The 22,280-nt window shown below is 32.5% G+C and overlaps 2 protein-coding genes across 2 annotated transcripts; one reads left to right on the top strand and one right to left on the bottom strand.

Moving 5' to 3' along the window:
* The first annotated feature begins 5,962 nt into the window (after positions 1-5,962).
* LOC134253798 (perlucin-like) lies at positions 5,963-14,477 on the top strand. The gene is made up of 7 exons (XM_062736386.1): positions 5,963-6,047; positions 6,133-6,180; positions 8,927-9,015; positions 9,784-9,874; positions 10,073-10,158; positions 10,950-11,110; positions 14,407-14,477. Exons 1-6 carry the CDS (start codon positions 5,996-5,998, stop codon positions 11,100-11,102), a joined length of 519 nt encoding a protein of 172 aa, XP_062592370.1. The 5' UTR covers positions 5,963-5,995; the 3' UTR covers positions 11,103-11,110; positions 14,407-14,477.
* A 371-nt stretch (positions 14,478-14,848) lies between these two features.
* Positions 14,849-21,045, bottom strand: LOC134253797 (uncharacterized). Its single transcript, XM_062736385.1, has 5 exons — positions 20,835-21,045; positions 18,709-18,760; positions 18,096-18,236; positions 16,246-16,476; positions 14,849-16,081 (listed from the first exon to the last, which is right to left on the bottom strand). The coding sequence occupies exons 1-5, from the start codon at positions 20,976-20,978 to the stop codon at positions 15,795-15,797; spliced, it is 855 nt and encodes a 284-aa protein (XP_062592369.1). The 5' UTR covers positions 20,979-21,045; the 3' UTR covers positions 14,849-15,794.
* Between the last annotated feature and the right edge of the window lie 1,235 nt (positions 21,046-22,280).

The following is a 22,280-nucleotide window of genomic DNA, read 5'->3' as shown; positions in this document are numbered from 1 at the left end:
CTAAATAAGTTCATCTTGATTTTATTTTTTGTATGTAAATTTGCAAAAAAGAAATGTTTAAGAAAAACATAAAAGTCATCAAACTGACATCTTATCCCAGAATAAGTTCAGTAAAAAAATTATTGTAAAGCTTGTAAAATAGTATCCATATCACGAGTACTATAGGCGTGAAAATTTTATCTAAACCGAGTATGAGATAGATTGAAAAGAACATAAATTCACCAGTTTTTTTCTTCTGCAAAATAAAGAATTTAGCATGCGAGTGGTCCTTGTGAAATTATTCGATATAAATTCCCCGAGTATCAATACTGACGTTATTTATGTCTACTGCATATATCATGGCACCTGGTAGCTGCAGATCTGTAGCGTTATGGTTTTATATATTTGTCTTTGACAGTTATGGTCAAGGACAAATATATAAAACAATAACGCTACAGATCTGCAGCTTACGGAAGCGTATTAGTGCCACTTGCACACTTCACTTTTTTTTATGTCTACACTTTAATCTGTAAATTTTACACTTTAATCTGTAAATTTTACACTTTAATCTGTAAAATTAACACTTTAATCTGTAAATTTTACACTTTAATCTGTAAAATTAACACTTTAATCTGTAAAATTTACACTTTAATCTGTAAAATTTACACTTTAATCTGTAAATTTTCACTTTAATCTGTAAATTTTACACATTAAATTTCAAATTTTTTTACACATTAATCTGTAAATTTTTGTACTTTAATCTGTAAATTTTACACATTAATCTGTAAATTTTACAATTTAATCTATAAAATTTAAAGTCATCATTTCGCAAATTCTATGGTCGATACAATGACCTTGTCAGCAAAAAACAATTCATCATTGAGTCATATGCTGACTGACGTTTTTCATAGTAATTGTTAGTCCATTATTTATACACTGAATTGACGATGTATTTTTCTCTTATTTAAATATTACAATAGCACATACGGCATTGATCATGGCATACGGTGTTTAAATCTTTCATGGCACCTGATCCCGCTTTCGATTTTTTTTGGAGGTCTGTGTTTGCTCTACTTCTATTTTGTATTGTTTTATGGAATTTTGATCTTGAATACTGTTCGTTATGTTCATATACCGGGGTATTTTATTCTATGGTCGACACGATGGCCTTGTCATTCTATCATGACAGTTTATCATTTTAAGTCAAATGTTTCCTGGTGTTTTTCAAACTATTTGTTAAGCGATTATTTACATACTGAATTAGCTGCAGATTTCCCTTTATTTTCCGATCATGACAAGTAGAAAAATGCGGGCGTGTCTTGTTGCAGGGAATGCTCACTCCTCAAGGGAAATTGATCCCACTCTGATGTTTAAGAGGTCTGTGTTTTCTTTGTTCCTGATTTGTATTGTTGAAATGGACTTGAAACACCTACAGAATCCCATAAAATAGATTTTGTTGGGATAAAGTTGAGAAAGTTAGCAAGTAAAGATTGTCAAAAGATCATCGCTCCTGAACTTCATGAACTATAGGCATCAGATTGAAATTGTTTCCCGTTTCTCAGAAAACCTCAACTTTACACTTTCATACATGAGAATTGCACAAAATTTATCACAATTTTCATCAAATTTTTTATTTGAATATACACATACAACAAATAGAAAGAATGCCTGTTCATCTTAACAATAAACATATTTGACAGTCACAGGCATTTGAATATTACATGTTTTTGTCGTCCAACATTTGTTTCAGATTATAAATTAAGAAATACAATATTAAATGAACACATAGTTTTCAGTGACAAATGCCTTGTATCATGATTGCATTATACCTAAAATAATTAAGTCTTCTGAAGCAGAATTGGTGCAAAATCTTATGCGTGAAAAGAAAACACTTGCTGTGGCCTTCAACTCGACATTTAGATATATCGACGACGTACTGTCAATTAACAATCATGGTAATTTCCATTCTTATGTATGTACAACGATATATCCTGATGAGCTTATATAAAAGACACACAAAGTTTGATAAATCTGTTTCATATTTTAATTCGATGTTTTACTTGAAAAGACGTTAATGGTAATCTAACAAACAAGCTCAATGATGAACGTGATGACTTTAACTTTTCTATCGTCAACTTCCCTTATACTTAGGCAGCATATACCTCCATCACCTGCATACGGAGCTTACATATGTCAGTTGATTAGATACGCAAGAGCATGCTCTACGTATGAACAATTTCTACAACGAGGTAAATTATTGACAAGCAAGTTGATGAAAGAAGAATTTCAACAGGCTCGTTTAAAGTCATCATTTCGCAAGTTCTATGGTCGATACAATGAACTTGTCAGCAAATACAAGTCATTATCATTGATTCAAATGCTGACTGACGTTTTTCATACTAATTGTTAGGCCATTATTTATAACTGAATTGACGACGGATTTTTCCGTTATTTCGCGATTTTGACAAGGAGCACACAGCAGGTGTGACCGGTCACAAAATTTATTAATTTCGGATTCATTTTATTTGAAAAAAACACATCAAGAAATAGAAAGAAATGCCTTTAGCCGAATAATAAAAATATTTGATAGTCAGTAAATGTTTTGCCGTCTAAAATTTGTTTCAGTTTATAAATAAAGAAATAGATACATTATTAAATGAACGCTTAGTTTTCAGTGACAAATGCCTTGTATCATGTATGCATTATACCTAAAGCAATTTTAATTCATCATTTTTTTTTCTTCTGCAGAATAAAGAATTTAGCGCTTGAGTGGTCCTTTTTGTGAAATTACTCGATATAAATCCCTCTAGTATCAAATACTTCATGACGTTATTTATGTCTCTTGTAATTATATATTATGGCACTTGGTTGAATAGATTCTTTTAAACCTTTCAATTTTTCCCTAAAGACTTGAAACATTTATGTAAAAATTTTCTGACAAGCCTTTTTTCAAGAGTAAATTTAATTGCTAAAAATGTTTGAGGAAACATATAAGGTCATCTTTTTGAACTTTAACTTTTAGGTAAATACTTTCAGTGAATACAAATATTAGCCTGTCTTCCATATAAAACTTCAAAAAGCTTCCAAATGGCTATTACACAGTACATGTATATAAAACTGAATCTTTAGTCAGCTTGAAATAAAAGATACCACAAAGTCTGGCACATCTGTTTGATATTCTGATATTTTATTAGAAATAGACGTAGATGGTAACCTAAACACAAGCTTTATGATAAACGTGGTGACTTTAAGTTTAACTTTTCAACTTTCCTTACTTATGCTGCAATATTCTATTATCAGGGGCATAGCAACAGGCCCCCCCCCACTTTTTTTCCCAACCTTACTTATACTATAGGAAATGTTAATTGAAAACATGGTTGCCCCCCCCCACTTTTAGTGATGTACCGAAAATGAAGCTAGGTACAAAGTAGGTGTATATAAAAAATGTTAGCCCCCCCCCCCCCCCCCCCCACGAAATATGTTTTTCGCATTCGGGCAAATTTAACCTTTTTTTTTTTTTTTTTTTTTTGCTTGTCAACTTTTTCAGGTAAGTAAAAAAAATTTTTGACTTTAACTTTTCCCCCCCCCCCCCCCCCCCTTTCAAGAACGATGCTACGCCACTGATTATCACCTGCTTACGGGGTTTACATATTTCAGTTGCTTTCAAGAAGTTCAAGTTCAAGCTCCACGTATAAACAATTTTATAAAAAAAAGGGTTAGTTATTCTCAAACAAGTTGATGAATCAAGAATATCAGAAGTCTAGTTTTAATCCATCTTTTCGTAAGTGATCTGGTCGACACAATGGCTTTGTCATTCTATCATTACAATCTCTCATTAAATCAAATGCTTACTGGCGTTTTTCAAACTAATTGTCATGTCATTGTTTACACATTGTACACATTGGTTTTTCCCTTTATTTTTCGATCATCGACAGGGGATGCTCACTCATCTAAGGCACCTGATCCCACGTCTGATGTTGTAGAGGTCCGTGTTTTCTCTGCTCCTGATTTGTAGTGTTGAAATGGACTTTTGATCTTGCATCTCTGTCTTATCTCCGTTTATTTCACCATAGAGACTATTATTAGAAAAAAAGGGGTTAAATCCTTCCTGTTCATACTATTTTGTATAAAATTTTGATGTTTTCAACAGTTCCGTCATAAATCTCCCGATAAAGAATAGTTTACGACTTCAAATAAAACTTCTAAGATGATCTGATTGAATTCTACTTTATTTAATTTCTCATAGCATTTTGGTACATTTGAAAAAATACAAGGAGGCCGATGTGCAATATTTATTATAAACTAAGGGTTGTTCAAATGGTGACTGTGGCATGGAAGAAAGGTCCAAAAATGCTACTAACTAAGGCGTCTAAGATGCTATATATATAACCCTGGTGAAAAATTATATTTTTTGAATAAGGAAATGTATGGATTTGTAATAACTTTAGGATTATGATTGCAAATGCAAAATAATAACAATAACAGAGATATACGTAATTTGTCCAGTTTTGAGAGCTTGAAATGTAATTAAAAAAAATGACCACTCTGTACCTGGCCTGATTTTAAACCAGTACAAGGCAAGGTATTCATGGATTTAATTGATTAACCATTATGATGAAAGATTCGGCTATTTACCGATAAGTCAAAAAGTGTTTATTAAGCTATGTTCTTTAGGGGTTGATTTTATCGAGTGCTATGAGTTTCACTTTTGTCTATTATAATTGTATTATTTGATTAACAGAGTTTACTGTTCGGGTTTGGGAATCTTGGATTGTTCTCTTGTTAAGGAAACACATGCTTTGGGTCGCTCTAAAGACCGCACTCTGCGGGTATTGTCATTCAAAGACCACGGTCCCCATTACATCACTGTAACGGTGTTTCGTGTATCAACAAAAGGAATTGGTTTAATGAAAGACAACACAAATAAATCGAGGTCTTAGACTGATTCTCAGTTTTTAAAATAGTGTCACTCAACCTTAACCTAATTAACTTATAACGACTTTATCATAGATTTGTAGCATTTCTCTGCATTGTATTTATGCCGAATTTATTAATAAAATTATAATTAAATGATAATGTCTTCTAGTTTTAAAAGAAAAAAACTTTAATGATTGATTCTAAATGTGTTGTTTTTTTATTATTATTAAATGAAAGATGGCTACTTTGAACCAACAAGAACTGCATGGTATAACCCCAAAAAGTATCTTGTAACAAGTCCATATATTGTGAATATGTATTAATAAGAATAGTGGCCAAAAAGTAAGTAAGTAAGTAATTTATTTATTTATAGTGATATGTGTACATAATTAAATTTAAAAAGTATGAGGCATGATAATTTATTCCAGAAAATAGGTCGTAATTAAGCGTTTTTTATTTAAAGACCAATTCTACAAGGCTAAATACATACATAATATTATATGAAATATATCACATAAAATATATCAAATATATATCAAAACAAATATAACAATGCATTTGATCAATACAAGCAATACACTGCAATATATAAATAACAATATTACACTGATATAGGTCAATAAAAAGATCAATATAAACATTGCAATGAAATAGATTAACACAAATATTACACTGAAATACTTCTATATCAGAACGAACATTTTATGAAATACTAGTATATGAAGACAAATGCAAACATACAAATATTATAATGAAACAAAAAAATATCTTTTTAAAAAAAATTTATTGCAAACATTGCAATTAAAAGAAACAATTAATAAACATTATTTAAGAAATAGATCAATATTGTTTCAAGTATTACACATATATCGTGCATTTATTACTCTAAAATTTAAAAAAAAAAAGCATAAAAAAATAGAACATCACTAAAAATATTAATATCTTTGTGCTATGGACAAACTGAAAAATAAATAAAATACAAAATAAAATAAATTATGATATCTCTGCAGAAGACTTATTCAGGAACAATAGATACTAGTATTTATAACCTCGAACTAAATTCCAAGATAACAGTTTATAATGTAAGAAGTCGATCAGTATGGAATGTAAGCTGTTTCTAGTTTTTGTCTGCTTTGGTTTGTCGTTCGGAGGTACGTATATACTGAGGTAGATATTTCAATTTTTGCAGTACAGTTACATACATTGCGCACTTCTCAAATCAAATTATCTTTTTAGCTCACGTGGTTCAGCGACGTCAAGACACTGGAACTCCTCATGGAATAGGTAATAAAGTGAATTGTGTTCAAATAGTGTATTCCATTCAGCGGGTCTACAGCTTTATTTGTCATAGTTTTGAAAACTATATTAGGAAAATACGATTGAAAACTGGTGTCTCAAACACTTATACCTCGAACACCAGAAATATGTCAAAGTGATTTGGAAAACCCAACCTCTTATTCTTAAATTAATCTTTTATCTTTAATATCTCAAATTGATAATTGACTGTTATGTTCTGTAATTGATTTTACTCAAATATTCAAGCCGTAATATTTTTTTTCTTCAAAATTGTTGTAATAAGTATTATTTGATACCATAAATTCATAACAGGCAAATATTGGTTGTTATGTGTAATGACTACCAGGACAACGTGCCTTAAAGTTGAAAGGGAATCATTAATGGAGATAATGAACAGTATTCAAGTTCAAAAGTCCATTTAAACAATAAAAATCAGGAGCAGAACAAATACGGACCTCTAAAACATCAAAGGTGGAATCAGGTGCCATGGAGGAGTGAGCATCCCCTGTCCATCAGTCACACCCGCCGTGTGCTCCTTGTCATGATCGGGTAATATCGCAAAATCCGTAGACAACTCAGTAAGTAAATAATGACCTAACAATTAGTATAAAAACGCCAGTCAGCATTTGACTTAATGATAGATTGTATTTGCTGATAGCAATAACATTATAAAATTTATTGTAAGAATTATGGTTGCTTTAACTATATACGTACAGTGAATTAATAGTAACAGAGATGGAGATATGCTTGTACATTCAAATCACTTAATATTTGAAGCGAATGTCAGTGTCACCTATGTGACCATTAAGAGCCATTCTCTGTAATGATTTGAAATTTTATATAGGAGGTGTGGCACGCATAGTCTCAGAATTTCTCCAAACTCTCTATGATAAAAGTCTTTGATACCCTAAACTGAAATCAGACAAAATTTGGTTGCTATGCTTTATAGTTACCATGGCAACATGTCTTAAAGTTCGAAAAATGGCATTTTTAACATGTTTAGAGCCCCATAGTTAACATTTGCGGCAAAGCAAACAATTGGCAATGACTGTTTCCAAAAGTTGAAAAATGCATGATAATCATGTTTGGTAAATCAACTATTACATACGTTACTATGGTAACAAAGTATTCAAAAGTAAAAAAAAATATTCATTGAATTTTATAAAGTCATACACGTAAAAATAAAAAGCAATTATAGGATGTAATGTGACCAAATAATAGAAAAAAGAGCCTTGAAACATATACCAAGAACAAAATATGATATTTCATTTTGGTTGGCAATGGTTGCCAACGTTTTTATACCACAGAGAGCCTTCAAAGTAACACTCTGTATGTTTAAATCTGATCCTATCTTTTAAAAAAGCACATTTCCTCATAACTAATGATCAATTTTTAAAGATGTTGGTGTGCCCCTAGGTTTCCCATTTGAAAAAAATTCAGATTAGATTCTTTAAATAGAGCGTTGCTATGGAAATAAGCAGAAAATATATACTTAAAAACCTGAAAAATATTTTCTCTCCTTGGATACGTACCCTAAATGTAGATTCCCAAAACTTTTATGATTGATATTTATTAACAGCTAACCTGACTTTTAATTTTGATTATCAACCAATCTCTAAGTGGATGCAAGAAGTTGGCACACAGGGTTTAATATTGATATAAAGTTCACCAAATCGAACATTTTCCCTCCTTGGTAACCATAGCAACAGTGTTGTTTTCTTCATCAAATTTTATCAATATATGATATTCAACTTCAGTTCTAACAGATAAGTACTATTCAAACTGAGTCCTTTAATTTGTTTCTTGATTATATGGCAATTTAATTCTTAATGCAGCGAAAAATAATACACTTTTAAGCACTGGTACTTTGTTTCCATGGTAACACTGCAAAGTAGCAATTATACCCAATTTTTCTTATGGTTTTGGTGATGCAAGGTCCTAAGGATGCATATTTGCCAGTCTTGAATTTTAATGTTTTTCCTCAAGACAGTGGCATTAACCCAATCTTAGTTACTGGTTTTGCATGGTTACACTGTATTACCATGGCAACCATAAAAGTTATTTATAGAATAATATTGCTTATACTTACATACTTAAGGTCAAACATTTTCATTGTTTTTCTTAAGTCGTTGATTGAGTTTGAGCATGTAACACCTACCATTAGTGAATACGGAGTGTTTTTCAGCATATTTCAGCATTTTAAATGTATTCCAAATGTACCGTTGGTTACCACTTACCTAGAGATATATTCTAAACAGTTTCTTTACAGTATAAGTGACATCAAGGTGTCATGTTTTTGTGAGAATGGTTTGTTTGCTTTTTCTAGATTTTATTAAGCCACAGTCAAGATTTAAAGGGGCTGAAAATCTTGATTTTTCAAACTTTTCCGGCTGTTACCATAGCAACCGAAACACTTAGCAACGAAATTTTGTTTGATATTTGTTTCTGGTGTCAAGTACTAAGCATGGGTGAAGTTTCATCAAAATCGTTGAACATGCGTGGCAACGAAGTTCAAGTGGTTACAGAGAATGGCTATTAATTGCTAGAGCTAAAGAAGATGGGTTTGAATTATTAAACATAAAATGGAAGGACTGTCCCGAGATACAATGAAGACACCAGTCCATATATTTGTAAGCTCAGCCGAGATTTGGACAGACATCAGGTAGAAATCACACGCTTTATATCACTATCAGTTGGCCATAGATACAAATTGTGTTTTTCTATTGCCTTGAAGGCGGTGTCTCCTGTCCTCACTTGTTCTACAGTGGAAACAGCACTTGCTACAGAGTTGTGCGTATCAAAGCGACATGGCCAGAAGCTCTGGTAAGTTTTATTACATTACACCCACGTTTTTGCAAACATTACATTACACCAAAGTTTATGCAAACACGGGCATCGACGCTCACCCGAGTGTTTTTTTTTTTACAGTATTGTTTTAAAAATGATTTTTAACCTCGATATTTCTATTTTAAAAAATGATGACCCCACATCGTGGCCCCGGTATAGTCCCAAGGAATCATGAATTCACCGATGGACATGATATGTTTACTGTTTGACCCATTAGTTTTATATAAAAATCGAAATACGGTTATTTTTTGTGATAGTTTGCAATTAGGAACCTCGATTGATTCTTGTATTATAATCGGTATTAATTTTGATTCAGTCCATACACGGAGATCACAAATGGATGACAATTTAAACATTTTACTGATTTTCCTCAATTCTGATGGAATTTCGCCAAGATGCTTTTTACTTCCGGAAACATAGAGCACACGCTTGCCTGAGAATTTTGATTTTTTTTTTTTTACCTTCCTGTGTCCTCTGTGTATTTTTTAACAGGCTGGGATGACATGATGTTTTAATTATGAAGTATTTCATTGAATTGAAAGACTATCCCTAAAAAAATTGGGCATGCCTTTTAATTTAGAAGTACTAAGTATATGAAGATTCCGAATACCAATTACAAAAAAATAATTTTTGTACCCTAAATTTAAATTGCTGTATAAAACGGTATTTATTAACTTTGATTAATGAGATAAATCTGCTTTGATTTTTAAAAAATGATTGTGAATTATTAATCCTGTTTCGCAGGCCTATTGTGAGGCGTACAAAGCAGAGCTTGCTATCATTGAAGATGAAAACGAACAAAGATTTTTGGAAAACTACATCAAGGCAGAAGCGGGTAAGAAAAAATATAAGGTACAAGTAATAATAATGGAGGCTATTACATCGACAGCCTTTGTTACAGAGCGGCAAAATACTACAAATCTTTTGAAATCTTTAAATATGTAGGCAAAAAAGAAGATATTTCAATGTTTCCTCACGAAGCATTGTGATAAACGGATCTTAATCATTATTTATCTAAATATTATATTTTAAGCCTCGTATTCGACTGCGGAGTTTTGGTTGGGTGCAACTGACATCATGTCTGAAGGTGATTGGCAGTGGGCTTTAACTATGGAGAGGGTAATATTGTTTATGATTATCATAGCATTTATTTTATGTCATAGCAGATCTTGAAGTTCATATAATAGCAACCATAATCTTTAATAGAACGTTGTTTTGTGTTTTTGATGGTCCTCTTTGATAGCATTAAGGAGGCTGGGGGTGGGGGTGGGGTCAACAAATTATCCAAAAATTAACCACCGGATTTAACTTATTTTTTTAAAGATATGGTATCTTAAGCTGTCAACTATCATTTGGCAAAGAAAAAATTCATACATTTTAGTTTTAAAATTTGATCATTTTTGTATATCTTTATATGGAGCTCTTCTTCTAAAGGAGATCGAATTGTCTGAAAATGGCTGCTACCCCCCGGCCTCTTTAAGAGGCTGACAAATAGATTTTTAAGGCACTTGTCCAAGGGCAAGTACATGGTCAAAATTCACTTGCTCTACCAGAAACTAATCCTGAATTTATAAATATTTCCAAAAAAAGAGGAAGACAAATACTGATTAGATCATGCATGCCCTTATGCACAGCTTTAAATCCATGGCTTACATATTGATTTTATTTTTGATAAGTCACTTGTCCACGGCAAGGGGTTGATAAAATTTCACTTGCCCACCCCTAAAATTCACTAGTTGCGGGAATCAGGCAATGGGATTTGCCATCCCCTAGCATTTACTAATTTTGAAGAAATTTATCGGGCTCGTCATAAAGCCAAAGCCAACGTAGCCAATATTTGCAAACTCAATGAGCAAAAGTTGTTTCTTTGCAAGATATATCATTGCTAACAGAAAAAAGATCCTTTACAGGTGTCATATACAAACTGGAAACCCGGAAATCCAAATAATGGACACAATGTTGAGCACTGTCTAATGATAGACGGAAGCAGCAGCTTCATGTGGAATGATGATAACTGTGAAACACACAATTATTTTGTATGTGAAACCCTGGAAACATCGTAAACCCTCGGGTTAGTACTGCAGAGTCATATTTATATTTTTGTCCTTAAAAACTTTAACCTTGCCCTTAATTTTAAACTTTAAAGGGGCTGCACTGAATTTTTTAAACCAATTTTTAATGTGTTTAACTAAGGCATTTTCGCCTTATAAAATTTATTGATTAACAAAATACAGAACTTAAAGTTCTTCAAAAAGGCTCGTGCCTTGTTTTTGTTTAACTCATCACAATTTTACCTCAGCAAATCAATAGAAAGTAAGGTTAACTGAATTCAAATTAATTAGTGCTGGATTTAAACAAGCATCATTTTAAGTACTGAACTACAAACTATCACAATTTTAACAGTGTTCTGATTTTTACACCAAATAAGGGGCCAGATTCGGCCAATATCATACCTTGTCCTTTACTCTTCGTCATAACTTTTGTACACTTGATGCTGGGGCTTTCATACTTCACAGGTTTATTTATGGTGACAAGATCTCTCCCTGGGTATATTTTTTTTTTATCTTTTGACCTTAGTGTTTGACCAACTTTTTAACTTTAAAGGGGCTTGGACACAGTTTCAACTGAATTTTTTGAACCAATTTTTAATGCTTATAATTCCAACTAAGGCATCATCTAATGATCAGCAAAAAATTGAACATCATTTATTGATTAACAAACGAAATGCAGAATTTAAAAGTTCTTCAAAATGTAAACAAGGATCCAAAATGTAAACAAAGCTCGTGACTTATTTTTGTTTACATATAGAAAATATCATATTTATAACAAAATGAGATTCAGCTAATCAATAGAACTGTCTAACTGTATTTAGAATTAACTTCTTTATTGAAATTATCTGCTTTGAACGACCATATATTAGTATATAAATCTATGTAAACAAAACATGACACGGACTCTGTTTACATAACAAAGGTTTGGAGCTCTAAATCTGTCTTGTATCTTACAAACTGAAGTTCAATTTTTTGATGATCATTAGAAAGACCTTAATTATATATTTGTAAAAATGGAAATATAAATTTGAATTTGTTTACCTGAAACTGTGTATATGCCCCTTTAATCTTCGTCTTAACTTTTTAGTATTAAAGACTTTCATATTTCACATGTGTATGACTTGTAACAAGACCTTACTTTGAATAGTAAATTTTTTTGACCTTAATTAATTGTGAATTGTCGCCATAGTGTGGTCTTATATTTTTTAGTGGTATAAAGAATAAAAGACTCGATCAAACTTTGTTTCATCTGTCCAAAAATTAGAGAAAAAAATAACTTAAACAGTAGAAAAATGAAAATATTGTAATATTATCTTTGTTAAATATGTATAAAAATTTGTGAATTCAGGAAAAAAGTCCGTAACCTCGATAGTGTCGATGAAATATTTCAAACATCTCTGTTTTAGATCTATCTGTACAATAAAAATACATTGCTGAACAACTTGTACACATAGGTGTAACTGAGTGGATAAATCCGGTAGTTCATGATCTAAACTTACAAACTGTAACATTGTACAAGTAGCCAACTCGTACTGCGAGACAGTGTGACATTTGTATTAGAGTTATCTTTCTTGACATATAAGCGATTGTCCAGATCGAAAGTTCACTTTATTCATCATTATTCACTTTTATTCATCATTTTCTGCTCTCTACATTTGAGGAATTCATATTAATAAGAAGTGGGTTGTGCCTTCATTTTCCATTTAAAGGCATGTTTTATTGATATACAATTTTTTTTTTCACTTCAAGCGATTCATAAGGATTTTCGGCTATCATTAATTTAACAAAATCATGATGCCAGATGGCGTTTCATTAGGATCATTTCTTCTTACAATGCAATATTTCAAACTAAAGATAACTCTTTAATTTGTCTTCTTTCTATACATGTCTCAAAGGTTTAAAGTGAATAATCGCTCTTTATGTGGTATGCCTCACCAATCTTTTATGAAATAAACATTTATTTTTATCTCTTTTGACATACATGTATATGATTTCGAATTAATCATCGAAAGACCAATACAAACTCAATCTTCATTATTTTATTTTTTTATAATTAAAAAAATTTATTTTCACTGAAAAAAAAATATTTTGTGAAAAAAAAAGATGAGTTAATTTTGTCTTGTATAATTTTTTATAATCCAAATATTGAACTTGTGTGGGTTTCGACATAAGACACACAGTGTAGAAGAGATTGATTAATTGATTGAATATTGTTGTTTTATGCGGAGTCAGCAATATTTTAGCCATATTTAGGCGGCAGAGGAGACGCTCCAATAGTAAATGACCTGAAAAGTAATTAGATTATTGACAGCCCTTGATTGGGTATGGGTATATTATTCTTATTTTGGTGTTCATCACGTGTTAGTCAGTGGTCAATGACCGACATACCACGGACCAAATGTTCAGTATGATGTCTTAAACTGCTCACCGCCTGAGTCTAATCTTTGCTTAATTTGCATAAATTCGATTTATTCCTCGTTTGTGGAAGACTGCTGATGAGAATTAGGGCTAGTTTTAATCAGTGCTTCTGCTGTTTGTGTAAATGTTTGTCTTTTTATAGAGCTTCGGCAGTAATGTAAGTTAATCCATTGACATCGCAATCTAATTTTTGGTGTGTGAAGTTTGGGGTTGTGTCACCTTAAGTGTCGATCTTATTGAGCGGTCAGAATTATGACGTTACGATTCCGGTCCATTACATCAGAGTCTTAGTAGAATATGTCTACAAACGAACGGAGGCGGAAATTAAGTTGAGATCAAAATAAAGATGGCTGTGTTCAATCTTTTGAATCAATATTCCTAGAATTAATCTGGTTTTGCTGTCGGTCTCCTATGCTTTGTAATTATGTAATTTTATCTAACTACCGAATGTGTACTTTGATCTGGAATTGCACATTTTAATTCCAATTTTATAGAGTCATTTTCTTTAATAAACGTCACGAAATAATGTTTTTTTTTTAATCATTATTAAAATAACCATCTGTTAAAACCATCGTTTATAAGATATGTCGAGATAACGACCAGTATTCAAACTCAAAAGGCCATTCTGAGAATAAGATTCAGGAGCAGAGCAAACACAGACCTCTAACACATCAGATGTGGGATCAGGTGCCATGGAGGAGTGAGCAGCCCCAATCGACCGGTCACACCCGCTCCTTGTCATGATCTATATAGAAATAACGGGGGGATCTTTCGACAATTTTAATGTGTAAATAATGACCTAACAACAGATAGTTTGAAAAACGTCAGTCAGCATTTGACTTAATGATAAATTGTACTGTATACATGTATGATCAGTCATTCTTCTTCTCTCTTACAGATTACATGAAGAGAAATAATGCTCTATTTTCTAGAAATAAAAAAGGAGTTCTTCCTTCGTTGTATTTCGAATCCGCCAGGACAAAATACACATTATTCTACAACTTCATTAATTTAAACTTAACAGCTATTTCCGCGAAAATATTTGGCATCATTTGTTATTTTTTGAAAGAGGATAAAAATTAACATAATTTACGTCAGTATGAAAAGTATTTTATTTAAGTAACTATATAATCAATTAAATAAAGGTTAGTACATAAATGAAATTTTAAAAATGTTCAAGTACTCGTTAATAGAAGTTTAACAGAAAGACCAAAATATGGGTGTTTCCCATTTGGCCACCTGTGCCAGGTAAGGTTTTAATGCCTGTTTCAAGGAATCTACCAAATTAACATTAAACATTTTTATATGCCTTCAAAATTGAAGTAAAAAAGGGAAAAAAGTTCTTTGTTTTAAATCTCAACTTTTATTGGAAGTGTTCCCAATGTTCTTGTGGGAAACAATATCGTAAAAAAAAAGTAATACAACAATTACAAGCTTTCTGTGCCAAGGTACCAAACAAGTGGAGAGATCGGAAACATTCCAACGAGAATTCGCCAATCCCCCACCTATCACACACAAACGGAATAAATAACAATAAAATCCTGACATCTACAACAAAGACAGACATCATTGATATGTACAGATATTGTCTATAAAAGTCATTATCACTCTCACAAAAGTCTTATTACACAAGTTATGACTTGTCCAATATTCCTGTTCTTTCTCTGTAATGCAAGTGGAACTTGCATTCAAGTAATTTTCAGTATATATAGCGTTTAAACTACATACTTAAATAAATAATACATATTAGTTTTTTATCACTGAAAAACTAACAAAAATAAATAAATAAACACATGAATAATCAAAGTTTATATTGCACTGTCTCACAAGCGATGACTAGAAAAAGATAAATACAGCTTTTAATTGTAGCCTTTCCTTTGGAATTAAGAAGAAAGGTTATGTTAATAGTTTAAAGCTGTAGATTCACACGTATAGCACCGAAACATCGGCGGATTGTCAATAGAATGGAGGGATTACATGTTAGTACAAAGACCCTTGGAGCATAGTAAAAATGCCAGTCATGATATCACACAGGTTAATACAAGTATATATACCAGTACCACCACCCCACTCAAACGGCAGCCAAAGAGCTGCGGGGTCATAGGTCATCGCTGGCGATCGACTGTGTCATATGGTCTTTATTCAAAGACCAAATCGTCGATTTGTTTTACTTTGCTAGGGCCAATGCATTTGGTCCATGGTTTCGGTAATATTTAGGAATGATTCTAATGACGTAGCAGCACCAGAATAGTTGCGTGTTCCTGATTGCGTCAGTGGTCACGTGACTTAGACACGAGACGTCTGCTTGATTGTTTTCTTGATTTTGGATGATAACTTCTTGGACTTTCCGCCGAAACATCCCCAGAAGAGACTGGGTTTGACGGGGGAGGATTCCTCTATGATGGGGGTTGATTTCTGGACGGGAACATCTTCAAGGTCCTCTACAGTCCCAAACACCTCGGGGTCAGGGACATCGACAACTCCAACACTGAAGAAATATTCCTCAGGGGGCCTCCAGTTTATTTCCAGTTTCGTGACTGACAAAGCGTTGTCAAGATGATGAAGATAATAACCTAAAAGAAAGCAGTACATAAGAACTGAGTAAAGTGATGATAAAAGGAAATAAAACTGATAGCCGATATATGTTTTTAAAATCGATAGATTTTATGACTGATAGTGAACGGTAGCTCCATATTTTTGTCAACAGGATATTGATAGGGCTGTACTATGTACACACCTTTATGATGGTACGGCTGGATGAAGACACTGCCGTTTGATACTGAATGCATTATGAAGCACCTGTCATCCGGGGACTGGGGATCTACGGGGGTTTCTGACCTTTGTACCGCTAACCCCCGATCAGGGGTCACGGACAGATACAGATTCCCCCGACTGTGGAGCCGGAATGTGCAGAATTCTGTGGTGTTTTCCCCGTCCTGAAGCGTGTGTTTTGTCTGACGAAATATGTCTGCAGTAAAAAAAATAAATAATCAGTTAATCATGAACATTTCTAGTTTAACAATAATGATGTGATTAAAGAACTGGGAAGAATAATTTCAAAGACTTGTTTATATTATTTTGTATTTAAAAAATATATTTGTTAATACTCAAAGTTGTTTTCGAATCTATTGGAAATCTGTCCAATACCTGAAGAATCCAGATAAATCGAGACATTTTATACAATTACTTTCGTAATCAAAAGATTTATATGTCGTTAATGAGCAGCGGAGAAAAATTCTCCAAGGACTAAACTTCATAAACATGTATCCATACACGTCATTCTCATTGTATAATACAGTGCGATGATAGTTGATGTGCTTAGTATGTATAACGTGTTGTGTTCATGAAATCCATACTAATGTCGACAGAGAGTAACTATAAACGAGGACAACCCGCGCCGTGCTGCCGTGAAAATCGAAGACTGGTCAACGAAGAACGTGTGAAAAAAGGGTTCCTGTCTACTTTTCTGTCCAGTAAATAGTAAATCTACAATATTACCAATGGCTGAACAGACTGCGGTTTTTTTGGTACATTCTTTATAGCGAAGCCACAGGTGGAATTCATCGTACGATTTATTAAATGCCCTTGTTCTGGGATAGTTTATGTGACATTAATTAGTTCAGGCATAATTAATACGTTTTTTTAACATACCGAAAAAAATCTAAGAATCTGAATTACTTTTATAAATAACTAAAATTATTAGTTTTTTTTGTCTACATCCTCTCAATGACCCTGCCTTATACATCTAAACAAAGATTTGTACACGATTGGTTAAATTAGGCCATTTATCAATATAGAACCGGAAATCATCAGGATTGGCCAAATTATCACCTATTTGCATCCCACTGCTGAAGAGGAAATAATTCATAATTTTTTTGTTTTCCATTTTCATTAATGTCACTATTAGCGAATAAATATATTAGTTTATTAAGTTACTTAGCAACTCATTAGACATTTACAATTTTCGGTCTTTAATACACTGGGTGCATGTTTCATTACGATGTACTCTATGTGATTTTTATTTTTATTCATGTCCTTAAAATCTACTCTTGAAATACAGAGAACTGTTTATGCAAATATCCCTTCCTTGAAGTAAAAATAATTAGGCCGGCGAAAAGTCTGGATTTTTATTATATTTTTAGTTTTACTTCCTTAAATATGTACACGCGGTATACACTTTTTTTCCTTCAAAATAATAGGGTTATTATTCAGCATTAAAAATATTTCTTCGACACAACACACATTAAAATAAAAATTTAAAATAAATTGCAGGCAGGGTATTTTCCCCCCAAAATATCGCAATGCCCCCAGTGGTACAAACCTTTTAAAGAAACGATCAAATGCCCAATGATAGGTGTGTCTGAATTTGTAAAAAGATTCGACACAGTTTCAATCTTTTTTATTTCCTTATGCCAACTGGCTTATAATATTCAAATGAGACTCACAAGTATGGGAATAATTGAGAGGAGTGATGGGTGCGTATAAATCCAAGAATGAAAATGTATATAATGATATTAAGTTATTTTTTTCCAAACAGGATGACAGGATTAAAAGATCTACCCAAATATTAAAATTTATCTAACTTACTTGAGTTGTTCGGATCTTCTACATCCCCGAGGTAAATTCGGTTGAGTTCCTCACATAGGCTAATCACGTAACCGTCTTTGGTTTCTACTGTTACATTTGAATTGTTTTCTTTTTGGGCTGAGTTTCTTCTTCTTATACTTTCTATTAATGAAAAAAATCAGTTTCATTAAATTTGCCTCTTTTATTTCTTTAAAGCCATATATGGCGTAACTGATAAAAAAATATATTTTTGAAAAATACAAAATTAAGTAAAGAAATATAGTTGATACATTTAAATTAAAGGTTTTCATTCAATTCTGAACACGGTGAACACCTCGTTTCATCTAAAAATACGATTTTTATCTTCTCTGTAATGTGTTATTTCAATCTTTTGTATTTTCTTCCAAGTCGGAGAAAATTCCGAGAATCCAAATTAAATTGTGGTATCTTTATAACGCAATTGACTTAGATTTTGTAATTTACGGAAAAGTTCTATCTTTATATAAAATAATGATACAAATAATAAGTTCTTATAATTTTAGTCCATTAATTTTCAATCTACATACGCCATATATGGCTTTAATCATTATAAATTTACCATATATCTATATTGATATCTATATAATATAACTACCTGTGTAGCTTGTTCTTGTGGAGGATGAGCTGTTTGCTTCACTTTTTTTCGCCTAAAATTGAAGAAAAAAAAATCAATAATTAAAAAAATTGTATTGAAATTGTTCAAGGCTAGTTGCACTAAACGTGGTAAAATGTTGATGTAATATTTAAACCCTACAGAAGGTGACAAGGGACATTGTGTAAATTGAGAGAATAGAATCTTTTTTAAAAAATGTCAGCGAGAGGTAACGCACTGAAAACAATGAAATCAGCAGACGTGCACTTCATTAATTAACAAAACCTATTTCTGTTCAGTACACGGAATGTCTACACGCCCCTGGAGATCGCGCCGGCTGGGGGTGAAATATTATACCCTCCAGGGGTCACCCTATAATCAGAATGTGGTAACGTTTTGTTTTGGCGACTAAAGGTAGAAAGTACTAAATGTCACAACAAAATACCTCAGGTTTACCCCCATTATTATTTGTAAACGATATTCAATAGAATATATATTTCATTTATAGACCCCTTGACAATATTGTTTGAGAGTCTTTCTACAGGTAAGTTTCTAAATAAAGATAATATACAAATGTCCTCGGGGTTTTTGATCTAAAAATAACCGTGATGATAAAGGTAAAAATATTTGGACCGATTGCATAACAACAACACAATATTTACTTCAAATCAATTTTTTTCATCACCCAATTGCCTTTTCATCAATGCATTAGAAAATTAAACCAAGTAGATGTACTTTTCAGCTATTCAGTTCAAAATGGGGAAATCATGTTTGTCTGGTCCGTATTTAGGATCACTTCATTTCGTTCTAAAAATGGATGTAGCGGATTAGTGTTAAATAAATTCCTTTCATTAAACGGCTAATAGGTTTCAATATTGATGTATCCTTCCATAGACCATCTAATCAATCTTAAAATCGCCTATTGGCAATCTAAACAAAAATCAAGCGATAAAGGCTCTTAAAAATACAACCTTAGAACGACCATCTATTCAACACACTGATAACACCTATATACCAACTCAACACCCTTTAAATCAAGTGTTCGACAGGCTAATATAGTATGAAGAATAAACATTTATATAATTTGTTAAGAATGCAAAGCATTTAAAAAGGCCTATTGTTCAAAGATTGAAGATCTTAAATAGCCCCCGCCCGCTAAAGCAAATATGGGACCCCGACATTTGGACTGTTTTCATGGAGATGAGAAATTTTTACATTCCTTGTTCGTAATTGTGGTCGGAGCCGGAATTTCTGTATTGAACTATAGAGAGTGTCTGTATGTAATATTAGGATTACTCTCAGATTAGGATTAAACCTGAGTCATAGGGTACCCCGAGCACGTACCGCCTGTTGTTGAGACAGGTGTTTTATTAACCGTTTCCTTCACCTGTTGTCAAGTGACCTATAAAGCGATATTTACCCTCCCACTACCCCTCCTATGCATTGCAAACTTCTAATACTGACCCAATTTTTTTGCAATACTTTTGCAACCAAGAATTTCAGAGAAAAAATTATAAGTTCAATACGCATCCTCCAAATTTTTCTGTCCTTTACATCATGTAACTGATGGAGAGGAAGAAATTATACACTGAAGTTGACACGTACGTCCTGGAGTCGACATCGGACGAAAACATGGTTATAAAGTATCATGCAACAGATTGACAACTTTCACGACGTAAGAGAAACCAATCAGATTCAATTATACAATATCTCCAGTAATCGATGATGAGCAAACATAACTTCAGTCGTCACAACATAGGAATTTCAGTGATGTAATCTCATCCAAAGGATGCAACGCAGATAAATCTGTGCACATTTAGCTGTTTTATTCCTTCGTCAGGCTAACAGAAAACTCTCCAGGAATCCTATGTCTTATGGTTCATTTGATGAGAGATAATAAAGGAATTTCCTCATTTTGTTCAGATTCGTACGTTATACGATATGACCTTAGAAAAGTGGTTTGCCAAAATATATGTACCTTATATGTTTTAAACATCAGATGACACGGATAATAAACATACTGACAATATAACGTTTTAAAAATAGGATATCCAGCTTTGGTACATTTCAATCACAGAGAAACATGCACAGAATAGTTTGAATTTTAAAATAAGATAAGATAAACTTACATTTTGCGGTGATCCACATTTATTGCATCCTTCCTGGCGCTCTTGTTCTTCTTTAATTTTCCCAATAATAAAATCACTGAAGTCAAAATGTGACTTCTGTTGTCGGCTGCTGGTTTTAACAAAGTTTACACTACTTAGAATCATCTTGTCGTCTGATATCGACCTCGTGCGGTCTCGTCTGTTTCATTGAATGAAAGAACCCACGCCGATTGCAGTATATGACTTCGCACTAAAAATAATCCACCAATCGCGTTATAGCAGAGTCAATACATGGGAAACTACCGGGTCACGTGGCCTCGAGGTTACGTTCATTGCATATTTGTAGTAAGATGTGGTTTTTAAACGTATCAGTCCCGATTAAAAAGATTTAGCGTGTCTACAGCAAGTAATCGGCGGAAATTGTCTAACAGGACAACCGATATGACGCTGGAGTAGGGATTATCTGAAGGGTGACCGCGTGCTGGACTTCAATGAATAAAAAACATACACTTCTTAAAAGGTGAACTTGAAGGATTGAGTGACTCTTTAATAACATGTATAGATAAACAACATTTTAACTGTTTCGAGTGATGGTCATTGTCTCTGCCGTGTTTCCCGTACTTATTTAATTTGTTATATCAGTGATATTTTTTTTTGGAATGAGTATGACTCAAATAATGGAGAAAAAACATTTTTCTCATGCATTTAATTGAAATGAAGAAAATGGTTATGATATATTTTTAGGGGAGAAAAATCATATTTTGAAGAGACAAAATACAAATTCAAATGTGAATTTTTAGGCATCAAGGTAATCACGAAAGAAAGGGATATATTCACATCACAAGCACCTGACGTTACTTATGTTTTCTTTTAATAAAAAAAATATATACCTCTATCTAAAGTTAGGTAGGGGTATATTTTTTTTATTAAAAGAAAAATAAGTAACGTCAGGTGCCTGTGATTCACATCTGAATAGTGTTGAAAATATTCTACCCCTCTAGATCCTTTTCTCTTTTAGATGTTTAATGGAAGGTGATTTTTGAAGCTTTTATCAAGATAAAGAAAAATAAAAAATGAATCAAATTAGTTTGGATGAATCTAGCTATAGCAAGAATAAATAATAAAAAGACTAACTTAACTTATGCCCTGAGTGACACAGCCTCAAGACATTCCGTTATGTATTATGTAAAAAATCGATTTGTTGTAAAAAAAAAAAAATTCTTTGTTAAACCATTTACATAATGTGAGAACTTCGCTGTTTCACCCACCACAATTTCCTATATTTGTGTGTTATAACCAGGAGGGCAGGCCGGGCCCGCTTAAATGACTGTTTAACCAGTGCTTTTCACTTACACTTGCTTCATTTGAAAATTTTATCCCTTTAAAATAAATAGATTAAAAATGACATATGGGCTATTGGCAAACCTTAAAAAAATAATCATAAAAAAGAAATTTTTGTATAAAATG

The sequence above is a fragment of the Saccostrea cucullata genome, unplaced genomic scaffold (assembly GCF_032062105.1).
Source record: "Saccostrea cucullata isolate Sc308-1 unplaced genomic scaffold, CSIRO_AGI_Scuc_v1 ctg112, whole genome shotgun sequence".
Taxonomy (NCBI): domain Eukaryota; kingdom Metazoa; phylum Mollusca; class Bivalvia; order Ostreida; family Ostreidae; genus Saccostrea; species Saccostrea cuccullata.
Note: the sequence above shows the minus strand (reverse complement) of the source record. Positions and strands in the feature narration are given on the sequence as shown.